General features: G+C 39.4%; 2 protein-coding genes across 2 annotated transcripts in view; both read right to left on the bottom strand.

Annotated features, from left to right (window-relative positions):
• Positions 1-13,391, bottom strand: part of LOC311062402 (uncharacterized protein) — a 700,443-nt gene that overhangs the window by 118,246 nt on the left and 568,806 nt on the right. The window lies entirely within an intron of this gene.
• Positions 8,269-13,391, bottom strand: part of LOC311062409 (NACHT, LRR and PYD domains-containing protein 3-like) — a 165,402-nt gene continuing 160,279 nt past the window's right edge. Inside the window, exon 11 of the mRNA XM_084081424.1 lies at positions 8,269-9,391. Within this exon, the coding sequence (XP_083937550.1) occupies positions 8,832-9,391 (560 nt within the window). The 3' untranslated portion in view covers positions 8,269-8,831. The remainder of the gene's footprint in view (positions 9,392-13,391) is intronic.

Below are 13,391 nucleotides of genomic sequence, written 5' to 3'. Positions count from 1 at the left end.
TCTAACTGTTGACTGTACATATTTCTAGTTCTTTTAGTTTTTCTTACTTTTAAAATGTTCATAAGATGTTCTACATAGTAGTGTATATCTGTCTGTTTTCTAATGTCTCCATGAATTGAGCATGTGGGGATCTCAATTGAAACAAGCCGTTGTGGCCGTTATGGGCGATCCATTTTATCTGACCTTGTGTTGTAAACTGTACTTCATGTGCTTTTCCTCTAAAACCTTCTAAATAAAGTATTCAATCAATCAATCAATCAATCAATCAATCAATCAGCTACCATGCTGCCTGCTCCTTCTCCTTTAAGTGTCTCAATATTATAAATGTTCACATTAAAACGCTTTATGAGTTCCAATCCCAGTTCTGCACAAATCTAATAACCCAGAGAACAAGATGACGTTGTGCGTCCAAACTCAGTGGCTCGGTGGCTTAAGACAAAGGTTCCCAAACTGGGGGTCCCACTTTATTTTGGGGCGGGGGGGGGGGGGGGGGGTTCCCCACATGATTAGCTCAACATTGTTTTCTTACTCAACGGTAAACAAACCAACGTACAGTAAAGGTGTATGCAGGGTATCTGCACATTTTTGTAGAGTTACAATTTCAGGACTTTTTAAGACCTTTAAAACACTGCCTGCAAGTCAAGAGAGGAACTTGGACCAGACGACAGAAGTTCTCCAGCAAATAAACAAGGAAAGACATGGGAATCACATAAGAAAAGCTCTGGGTCCAGAGACTGATGACTAGACTGCTTCACCTTCACACTAAAAAAGTGATGTTTTTTGTTTTATCTTAATAGATGCTTCTGTCCTGCAAGCTTGTAGTTTTTTTTTTAAATGCACCGTTTGCACTTTTCATATGATCTTGTAACTCTTAAGTTCCTGCCTATAGGATCAATAAAGTGGAATTTAATCTAATGTTAGATAATACAGGGAGGAGCCACAGCAACTCCTCAGTGTGCTCTTCACATATCATATAGCAGCTTTTAACCTCTTAAACCAGTGGTTTTCAACCCTTTTTCATGCCAAGGACCCCTAAATTTATATAAATTTGGCCGTGGACCCCCATTTGAAAATGTGTTGTGCCAGGGACCCCCAGAAGCAAAGATATCAGTTAATTTTCGCTTTAAAAAATATAAATATTCAAAGATATGCACACTTTTTCAAGGTTTTTCAAAAAATAGCAGATCTACAAGCTCATAGCGCGGCACTCGGTGCCGCGCTATGAGCTTGTAGATCTGCTATTTTTGAATAGCCAAAGCTAAGTGGTTAAAAATGATCGTGGCGCTATTAACTAAGTTTGCTGGGGACCCCCTGGTACTCCCTCAAGGACCACTAGTGGTCCCCAGACCACTGGTTGTTGAAAACCACTGTCTTAAACCCTAGAGGTGATGCCAATTGAGTGTGTGTGCATACAAGGTGGATGCCGACAGGCAATGGCTTGTGTTCATTGTTGTGTCAAATCTGTCAGTTAATAATGACATGAAATATGCTGAGAGACGGACGGAAGAAAGAAAGAAAGAAAGAAAGAAAGAAAGAAAGAAGTAACAGTGTTATTGGGTAAGGGCACGGTCTGTTAAAGTCACGTTGTGCGGCCGATAGTTTTTTGCAGTCAGCACGTTGTAAAAAAACGGAGTATCTTGCAGAGCATTCTGTCTCAATAACCAGTGACCCACCTGTCACTCACTTTGTAATCTCTGAAGAACAGAGTCAGAGCTGCTCTAGTGAATCTGTCAGGATCCTCGTTCACAACCACTACACCTTCACTTACATGGCTTTAGGATGGACATGTATGTGAACATGTTTTATAGATCAGTGGTTCTCTAACGTTTTCAAGGACAAGGACACCCAAATGTATATGTATTTGGCCACGGACCCCCATCTGAAAAGGCTCTGTGCCAGGGACCCCCATCTGAAAAGGCTCTGTGCCAGGGACCCCAAGAAGAGAAGATTTCGATAGAATTAAAAAATATTTAAAAAATAGCAGATGTACAAGATCACAGTGCGGCACGAAGTGACGCGCTGTGAGGTTGTAGATCTGCTATTTTTTAATATCCAACATGGATAAAGTGGTTCAAATAATTGTGATGCTATGTTAACTCATTTAGCTGAGGACCCCCTAGAACCCCCCCCCAGGGACCCCTGGGGGTCCCCGGACCCCACATCGAGAAGCAATGCTTTAGCTAACTGTTGTCATAGCCTACAGGAGGACTGGAATGTGTTCAGGACAGTGCTGTCATCATTATGCCTCAGGCAGGCTGCAGTACCTGTGGAAGTCCAGCAGGGGGTCGCGTGGAGGTGGGGATGCCCTGGGCGGGCCAGCTGAGGAAGTGGAAGTGGGTCAGGGTTCTGGTCTCCTGGGTCTGGACGTTCTTCAGGTAGAAGCTCTGACACCAGCTTCACCTGGAACACAATGGACTTCATTGATTGATTGATTGATGTCATACTTTATTAGTGTCATAAATGTAAACACAGCAGGTGGTCCTTTTAGTCATTAAGGATAAAAAGGAGAACATAAAAAAAGTCCTGGGGACTTGTTTCCATTGTGGTCCTATGCATTCAATTCATCAACATAGCATAATAAAATAACACAATAATACATGTCATCAACAAATACAAAACACTATTATGTTCAAAAGGAGAAAAAGGAGAAACGGCTGCAGTGAATGACACCTCCTTTCCATGGTCCAGTGATTTACATCTCTTAAAGGGATAGTTCACCCCCAAAATGACTTGTTTTCTATGGATTAGTCACTCCATGGAGACTTGAATTCATGGATATTATTATTTTTTTGTCTCATTCTTAAGACAATAAGGAGACACAAAGAGTCTCCTTTGTGTCTCCTACCAGAAACACTGTCTACCGGTCTGCTGGTCATCACATTATTGTCTTAGGAATGAGAAAAAAACTAATAAATATCCATGAATTCACGTCTCCATGGAGTGACTAATCCATAGAAAGAATCCCTTTAATGGATGGATTCCACATGTTGGTGTCAGGGTAGCCTGGGCAGCGTTCCTTTTCGGGTATATGATCCGGTCGGGAGCGGACCGGATCGCGACAAACCGGAAAGACGTCTCACCCCAAAATAGGTCTGTGCTATAAAATCCTTGATGCGGCGTAGTTGAGCTTATTTTTTAAATACAAATGTGAGAGTACTTTCCGGAGACTATTTAGCGTCTGTATTATCCCACGGGGAAATTCTATTCCATTTAAATAGGGATTGGGGAACCAAAACAAAGCGGCACCGCAAAACCGGATCGCGACAATCTGGAAAGAGGATTATTTTTTCTTTTTTCAGTAGGCGTGGCCTAGACCGGATCATATGGGTCTTTAGTAACGCATACCAGGCTTTCCTCTGAGGTGGAAAGACTGGTGATGCGAGGTTAGTGGCAGGGTAGTAGAATGAGAACACACAGCGCTGCACATAAACACTCATATACTCTCTCTTCCACACACACACACACACACACACACACACACACACACACACACACACACACACACACACACACACACACACACACACACACACACACACACACACACACACACACACACACACACAGACCAAAACACTGAGGCAGCCTCAGTGTTAAGGCTCCCCTAAACACTGAGGCTGTACATGAAGCAGATCCAGCATGTAGTCTAGAGCAGTGGTTCTCAAACCTTTTCATGTCAAGGACCCCCAAATTGACACTTATTAGCCCGCAGACCCCCATTTGAAAATATATGCCAAGGACCCCCATAAGAGAAGATTTTACGGCTCTAGCAGTGATTTTAAACCATTTTAATTTCAAGGACCCCCAGTTTGACATGCATTAGGGCTGCGGACCCCCATTTAATGGCATTTCTATCTCTGGGACGCCAATTTATATTGTAAATCTATGTTAATTTAACTCAGAGAGTGTACAAATGGAACCAAATGGACCTGTTAGGGTCCATTTGGTTCCATTTTTACACTCTCTGAGTTACAGACCCATAAGGGTCCATTTGGTTGCAGATCTAGAAGCTCATAGCGCGGCTATGAGCTTGTAGATCTGCTATTTTTGAATAGCCAAAGTGTGTGTGTGTGTGTGTGTGTGTGTGTGTGTGTGTGTGTGTGTGTGTGTGTGTGTGTGTGTGTGTGTGTGTGTGTGTGTGTGTGTGTGTGTGTGTGTGTGTGTGTGTGTAACTATATGGACACTTGTGTTATATATAAATATCATCCTTTGGTAGAACATATTATGGTTTTAGGATTCTATCACCTTATTGTCCTTGTGTTAGTTTAACCCTTTAAGACCCTTTAATGTCTTCTAAATCCTACCAGTATGTTTCTCTATATCATTGGTGCTCAAAACATTTTCATGTCAAGGACCCCCAAAATGATATGTATTTGGCCGTGGACCCCCATTTCAAAATATTATGTTCCAGGGACCCCCAGAAGCACAGATCAGGGTTAAAAATGATCGCTTGCAAAAAAAGAAAAGAAAAGGGTTTGCACAAATTTCCAAGATTTTTCAAACATAGCAGATCTACAAGTTCACAGCGCGGCACGAAGTGACGCGCTGTGAACCTGTAGATCTGCTATTTTTGAATAGCCAAAGTAATGTAAAAATGACACTGATGCTTACCCGGCTTTAATGTGTTGAGGAGTCTGGGGGCCACGTTCACTGACTAGTTCTCTGTGGACTGACATTCTGGGAAGATTGTAAAAGACAAATAATGCAAAACAAGAGGCTGAAATACTGTTCTATCTCAGCTCTCATAGACAGTCTGTCTATCTGGAGAAGACAATGTTTCATATCCTTCACTATTACATGTTTTTATCAACATGAACTTATTATTTATGCATAAACATGAATTAACATTATTCCATACTTCTGCTCTGACAACAGTTAATACTGTATTGACTTACTAGAGAGACACTTTACAAGACCCTACTGGAGAGAATTAACTCATTTATCAACACCAAAAATAAACATTTATCAACACAAAAGGTAGACTAACATATTAACCCTTTAAGACCGGGAAAGCATCTGTGTGTCAATTTAACATTTCTTTGGCTATTCAAAAATTGCAGATATACAAGCTCATAGCGTGGCACCGAGTGCCGCGCTATGAGCTTGTAGATCTGCTATTTTTTGAAAATTGTGAAATGTTTTGCAAATCTTTGAATAATATATACATTTTTAAAGCAAACATTTTTAACTCTGTTACAACTTCTGGGGGGTCCCTGGAACAAAATATGTTTTGATGGGGGTCCACGGCCAAATACAAATTTTGAATACCACTGATATTATATCAACATGTTTTTTTCTTATGTTGCTTTTTGTTTTTGTTTATGCTTTTTTCAGAACAACTGTCAGGATTTAGGAGACATTTGTAGAATCCCCCAGAAGCAAAGAGTTAAGTTACAAATGTTAACTTTAAAATATATATTCAAAGACCCACAATTTCCCCCCCAAAAAAATGCAGATCTACAAGCTCATAGCCGCGTGCCGCGCTATGAGCTTGTAGATCTACTATTTTTGAATAGCCCAAAGAAATGTAAACAAATGACACAGATGCGTTCCCGGTCCTGATGGATTAAACACACAACAGGAGCTTTAAACACTAAAGGCAGAAACACACATACTGTAAAAGTGTGTGTGTGTGTGTGTGTGTGTGTGTGTGTGTGTGTGTGTGTGTGTGTGTGTGTGTGTGTGTGTGTGTGTGAGCAGCAGTAATGGCTGCCATCAATCTGACTGCTTAGACCTTTAGATTCAACTACACACAATAAACTAAAACACAATCACCACATTTCTGGTAAAACCCTCAAGACAAGCTTTGTTTTACATCACAGAGCTTATTTTGAACATGTTTTATGTTCTAATACTTTATTTACCTGAACAAACAGGGACAAACTGATGTTGTTCTCTTCCTTGAAGAAAGATGTCACATGACCTCCTAAAACCACCTGATTTGCCCCCTTGTGGCGACATGTGGGATAGGGGTCTTTTCCTAAAATGTAAGTCCCTGCTCATTCCAAGACACACAAAGAAACATGCATAATAAAACACACATGTGACATTTGTGTTTTATGTCACATTAATGTCACATGTTTCTAAAAAAATAAGCCACACCCTCTGTTCTACACTCACATCTCCAGTTGCTAAAAGACAGCTTGATGGACGCTCCATTATAGCAGTGGTTCTCAATCTGTACTGGGGACTCCTCAAAATAATTATATTTGTACTGGGGACCCCCCAAAATAATCATCTTTGAACTGGGGACCCCCCACCCTGATAAGCTCTTGGAATTGTAGGAATTACATTTAGTTTAACTCGGTTCCATAGTGAAAATAGCCAATCTACAGTTGCGAGGCGTTGTGAGCATGTAGATCGGCTATTTTCAAAATTGTTGCCCGTAATATTTGACAATTTGGACAATGTTTAACCATTGTTGGTAGTATAATTTGTTGATTAATGTTTACACAGTAATGGTTTTATATCAAACCAAACACCTCAAGGAGAATGTCGATACAACAGTCCTTAACACAGAGCCATGCTTATTGTGGTGACACATTTGACCTAAAAACAGCATTAAAAAGTAATGGATTCTGGACACTTGAACTCTAGCATCCCTATTCTGAGGGGAACATTAGCCCGAAAATAGCAGATCTACAAGCTCACAACGGCTCGCAGCGTTGTGAGCTTGTAGATCTGCTATTTTCAGTAAAAAACTAAAATTGGGGTAATTTAAGAGGTTAACTGTCTGAAAATGCACTTTAACATGAATGCAACACAATGATAGTGTTGTATAAATGTATGAAATGTAGTGGAGGTTCTCTCTCTCGACCTTCCTCAGAGTCATGATGACTGTGAGGAAACGTCAGTCTACTTGTTACCGGCACCGTATTAAATAAAAGGCCTAAACTGTCCATGTTGCTCCAGTTGCTCTTCTCTTCTGCTATTATTATCCTACACTTGTGACGCACCGGACTGGCCCTTTAAGGCTGAGGCGCAACGGTAGAATCCCTTTGTTTGGAAAAATAATAACCTTTGTTCCAACGGATCCAACGTAGTTATTATACATGACCAATGAGCTGTGGCCATGTTGTCATGACAACACTATGAATATCAATACACAGGAACAACGACAGACTGTCAAGAATACATTTATTAAACTATTCATACTTCTACACATGATCATACAATAACATGTGAAAAATTAGAATAATATCACATTCATATTCAATGAAAACACAATCATGGAATGAGTGAGGAAACAATGATGTAATAATGAATCAATGAATAAACAATGATCGATTTGAGTTCATTAACACATTTAGTAGATGTTTGAATCCTGAGTGATTGTCCATGCAAGTCCATGCACTCTGAAGATAACCGATCTACAAGCTCACAACGCGTCACAGGCTCGTTGTGAGCTTGTAGATCGGCTATTTTTGGCAGCAGCCAAATCAGGCATTACGACGCCATCATGGCCCTCAAAAATACATTTTAGACGACTAAATCAACTGTAGTTTTAGTCTTAATCTTATGATCTTTAGTCGACTAAAACTAAAACATTTCAGAATGACTAAAATATGACTATAATTTGCTGTCAAAATTAACACTGCTCACAATGTGTCGCTTTGTGATGTAGATCTTAGCTAGTAGATAGCTTGTAGATCTGCTATTTACACCCAAGAGATCTGGTGTAGAGGGGGGAAAGCAGGGGACCAATTACAGAACCCTGGGGGACCCCAGTCAATAAAGTATATGGTGTTCAAGTGGTTAAAGTATAAAGGTTTATATATACAAGAAACAATATTATTACTGTCATAATTACATGATCAAATATACAGCTTTTCTCAGTTCATTGTGTAAAAATATAAAAAAAATATATATATTAGATAAAATATGAGTTTGTTTCATAAGAGACACAATATGACACTGATATTTACATCATCATCATCATCATCATCATCAGTGTTGATGGACAGTATTTATGATACATATTTATAAATGTATGGAGTGGAGGTTTGTTCACTTCTATCTAATCTAATCTAAGATCTAAAGCTCCCTGTGGTGATGACTCATTTTATACCATAGAGTTTGACCTTAATATGGATTTGACCAGGGACCCCCCATTTGAACATATTTGTGCCAGGGACCCCCCAATTGAACATAATTGTGCCAGGGACCCCCATTTGAACTTATTTGTGCCAGGGACTTTTTTTAAAGTAGCAGATCTACAAGCTCACAATGTGTCGCGATGTGACACGTTGTGAGCTTGTAGATCTGCTACTTTCAAATAGCCAATATATACAGAGGGTAACGTGGTTAAAGTGATTTAGAGACGACTGGTTCTCAAAGTGGGGTCCAGGGGCCCCCGGGGGTCCTTGAGGGGGTACCAGGGGGTCCTAAGCTAAATCATTAAATATACAGCATCAAAATCAGTGTAACCACTTCAACCATCATTTACTTCGCTGTTAGAAAATAGCCGATCTACAAGCTCACAATGTGCCGTAATGACGCGTTGTGAGCTTGTAGATCTGCCATTTCAGGATTTTATCATTTGTAACATTTTTAGCACAAATCTTGTCTTAAGGGAGTCCGGGGTCAAAGGTCAAATACATTGGGGGTCGTTGACATGACAACGTTAGAGAAACACTGTGCTGCTTATTACTTCATCATGATGATGTCACCGTGATGTCATGATGAGTCACTCATGCCCAAATATGGAGTCCATGACGTCAGACTCAGCTAGTCTCAAAGTATCCTGGCAACAGTGGTAACCATGACAACCTGCACTCACTCAAACATGTTGAGTAACCATGGTGACCTGATGTCGTCCTCACATAGAGACTCTATCTCTGCTCACACAGACACACTGAGGAGGAGGAGGAGGAGAAGAAGGGGTCTAACCAGAACCCAGCATAGAGAGGTTCAGAGAATGTGTTCTGGAAGGTGTACAGGTGTGTCAGTGAGTCAGAGGACCCTTTATAAAAGGACAGAGTCCCAGCAGGCCAGTCCAGATACACGGCTACTCTCCTGGAGTCAGATGGACTGACAGGGAGGACAGTGTCCTTACTATTGTGTCTGACAGTGTAACTGTTACCATGACGACCATCTTTACAGTCCAGACTCCAGGACTTGTCATTGTATCCAAGCTCACAGTCACCACCACGTCCTTTCCTGCTGATCCCTCTGTAAGTCACTGCTATAGAAACCCATTCACTCCACTCTACCTCCCAGTAACAGCGTCCAGTCAGACCCTCTGTACACAGAACCTGATCATATACATCAAACCTGTCAGGATGTTCAGGATATGATTGATCCTGATCCATCCATGTCACCTTTCTGTTGTTCTCAGACAGAGAGAGGGTCCAGTGTGCTGTGTTTGTGTCCAGTGTGAGAGGATGGAAATCTGATGAGAAAAACAACACAGTAAACATTAAACACATCATTCACTGACTGACACACACACACACACACACACACACACACACACACACACACACACACACACACACACACACACACACACACACACACACACACACACACACACACACACACACACACACACACACACACACACACACACACACACGCGCGCGTCGGCGTCGCTGTCGGCTGGAAACCTTGTATGTCCAAAACATTTCATTTATTTTCTTAATATCATTTTAAAAACATTAAAATAGTGTAAACAGCAGATCTACAAGCTCACAACGTGTCAGAGATACAAGGTTTCTGCCTGACGACAACACAGTAAAATGTGAGTCAGAATGTCTTAAAGCCTCCAGGTGAGAAGTGACTTTCTGTGAGAAAATGTTTACATTAAGTTTATGTGAAATGACATCAATGTGGAAAAGTACTCACATGTTTTACTTAAGTAAAAGTATCAATACTGTAATGTATAAATACTCTGTTACAAGTAAAAGTCTGGAATTCAAAATGTACTTGTGTAAAAGTACAAAAGTATCGGTATTAAAATATACTTAAAGTAACAAAGTACTCATTATGCAGAATGTCCCATTTCACAAGTTTTCAAATGTATAAATTGTATAAAAATCTTTTGAAAATAGCAGATCTACAAGCTCACAATGCGTTGCATGGCGACGCATTGTGAGCTTATAGATCTGCTATTTTCAAATGGCTGAAATGTATATAGGGCTGTTAATGAAGTTAATGTATGTTTTGTAAGAATAATCAAAATCCTCCAAGTAACTAGTAACTAAAGTTTTAAAATAATTGTAGTGGAGTAAAAGTACAATATGCCTTTGAAATGTAGTGGAGTAGAAATAAAAGTACTATCACTTTAGTAGTACTTACTTACTACTAAAGTAAGTAAGTACATAATTAGTCATTTTTTTTTTTTTAGTCATTTTTACTAAAAAAGTAAAAATACCTCACAATGTTATTTAAGTACAGTACTTGAGTAAATGTACTTAGTCACTTTACACCTCTGAAAATACTTGAACTGGGGAACCCCCAAAATAATCATATTTGGGGACCCCCCACTCTGACAAGCACTTGTCAGGGTGGGGTAGTTGTAGGAGTTGAGGAGTCATTTAGTTTGACTCGGTTCCACATATAAATATTGTGAAAATAGCCGATCTACAAGGTGTTGTGAGCTTGTAGATATATTTTATAGTATATTTATAGCTGATCTACCACTTATAGATCGGCTATTTTGTAGATCGTCTATTTTCACAATATTTGCCTATTTTTTGCGTAATATTTGACAATTTGTTCAATTTGGTATTAAAAAGGTCTTAAAAGTCCTTAAATTGTAACATTATAAATGTGCAGATACCCTGTATACACTTATACTGTATGTTGTATGTTTACTGTTGAGTGAGAAAACAATGTTACACATTAAGATAATCATCTGGGGACCCCCCACAATAATGTGGGGACCCCCCTGGGTCCCAGTTTGTAAACCACTGTGTTACATAGAAAACATTCAGCATCTATAAGTTAGCAACACCTCACACCATGGTGTGAAGCGTTGCTAACTTGTAGATCGGCTATTTTAGTTATTTTTGAAATATGGAGGAATTACAAGCTGATTTACAAGCGCTGTATTAGAAAAATAGACGATCTACAAGCTCACAATGATTGCATGTCGGCAATTTAATTAATTAATTAATTAAAAAGTACACAATATGAGGTGTTGTGAGCTATTTTTTAACTATAAATCATCTTCAAGCTCACAACGTGTTATAATGTGACACGTTGTGAGCTTGTGGTAATTTTCAAATATAGCCGAAATACAAATTCAGAACCCGTCACAATGTTACCCATTTTGAGCTTGTAGATCGGCTATTTTTACCTTATTTTCTAATATAGCCGATCTAAAAGCTCACAACTTATCATGATGTGATGCATGGTGAGATTGTATATTGGCTATTCATATTTATATCAATTATTGATAATCTAAATACAATCTGAAAGCTCACAACCTGTCACAATGTGACGAGTTGTGAGCTTGCAGATCCACTGTTTAGAAACAGTAAAAGTCCATATAAAAGTTCATCACACGTTAAACAACATATTGTGAGATCACGTTTGAAATACAGCTGATCTACAAGCTCACAACCTGTCACAATGTAACTCATGAGTTTGTAGATCTTCTACTTTTGAGTTTTAAACAAAGCCAAACTATACAAGCTCACAACGTGTCACAATGTGATCCTTGTGAGCTTGTAGATCGGCTATCTTTGTTATGTTTGATATATTGAGGTCTGAGGAAGATCCAGCAGGCTTTAAACATCACATTCATGATGGTAATAAACCATTTAACTTATGGATCATAATTATTCCAGTGTAGAGTTCTGCTCTGCATCTGGCTTTTTAAATGACTTTGGATGAGCGTGATCTTCTACTTGTTGATGTTTGAAATAACTCACTACCTGTCACATTGCAACATGGTGTGAGCTTGTAGATCGGCTGTTTTTGAAATATAGCCGAAACTCATATCGCATCATAATGCGAGGCTTTGCAAGCTTGTAGATCTGCTATTTCTTGTAATATAGCCGATGTAAAGGCTCACAACGCAACATGATGTGAGCTTGTAGATCGTCTCACAAGTTGTTGATCAGCATTTCTTATTTATTTGTAATAGTCTATCTAAAAGCTCACCACACGTCAAGATCAGTGTTTCCGTTAGCCGGTATTTACCAATTAAATGTAATATTTAATTGGCCGTTAATTATAAAGATCACAGGCCACCGTGGCCGATTGGGAAAAGGCTGTTATTAGACTATTTTATGTCTGTCTGTCTGCAATGGATAAAGTGGTGAAAGTTGGTGACACACATACATTGCAGGCAAGTAATGAATCTTCCTTGTACCATCATTCATGATGACATAATTAACATTAACAAAACAAAACAAAAGCTGTAGGTTTTGCATATTAAGGTTGAATAAAACATATATGTGTTTATACTGTGTGACGTAGTCACACAAGCTGTTCATAACGCCCACTTTATTCAGTTATTTTTTGGAAAGCGACACCTCTGCATGATAGAGTAGATAGATATTACTAGCCCACTTCATTCTTTGGCCGGTAAAATATAATCCTGTCGGTCAAGGTGGCCGGCCCAAAAAGTGCCTTGCGGAAACCCTGGTCATGATGCAATGTATTGTGAGTTTGTAGATTGGCTCTTTTTATGTTTCAAATATAGCTGAACTACAAGCTCACAACGTGTCAAAATGTGACACGTGAGCTTGTAGATCGGCTATATTTTAAATATTGCCGATCTACAAGCACACAATGTGTCACAATGCGAGGCGTTGTGAGGAGTTGTGAGGCATTGGGTCTCATTCACTAAGCTCAGGTCCTCACATATTTTGTACTTATGTGCATATACGTGACTTCCCACGTTCAGTATTCATTCATCTTTTTTTTACCGTGAATTTGGGCGGACACTCAAACTCACGTCAAAGATCTATTGCTTGGATACATATTATAGACATGATGCAAATTCAACCAAGTATTTATTTTCAGTTGACACATTTAGAGCTGAAATATTAGGTCCCTCTGCGTGTTTTCCGTTTCTGCAAATGTGGCCACAGTTTCACATATTGGACTTTCATGCCAACAACATATGTTGCGCTATTAATTTATTTATTTATTGACCACATCACATCAAACTTATATCTGATGAGGATGCAGTATGGATGAAATCTAGCTGTGTCCATAATATCCATTCACCATTCTGACGTAGGACAGGATATGTTGTTAATCCTAAGGACATGTTTATCCTCAGTAATCAATAAAGCGTGATTTGGTCCATAATCGGATCTCGGTGTTCCTGGACTCCAGCGTCAAAATGTTACCTCAGTCAAATGTGAGCATTATTTAATAGAAAAGGCTTCTATAATATCCTTTCCACGTTTTATTAACCTATTATTTGGTGG

The sequence above is a fragment of the Gymnoscopelus microlampas genome (assembly GCF_963454915.1).
Source record: "Gymnoscopelus microlampas genome assembly, chromosome: 15".
Taxonomy (NCBI): domain Eukaryota; kingdom Metazoa; phylum Chordata; class Actinopteri; order Myctophiformes; family Myctophidae; genus Gymnoscopelus; species Gymnoscopelus microlampas.
Note: the sequence above shows the minus strand (reverse complement) of the source record. Positions and strands in the feature narration are given on the sequence as shown.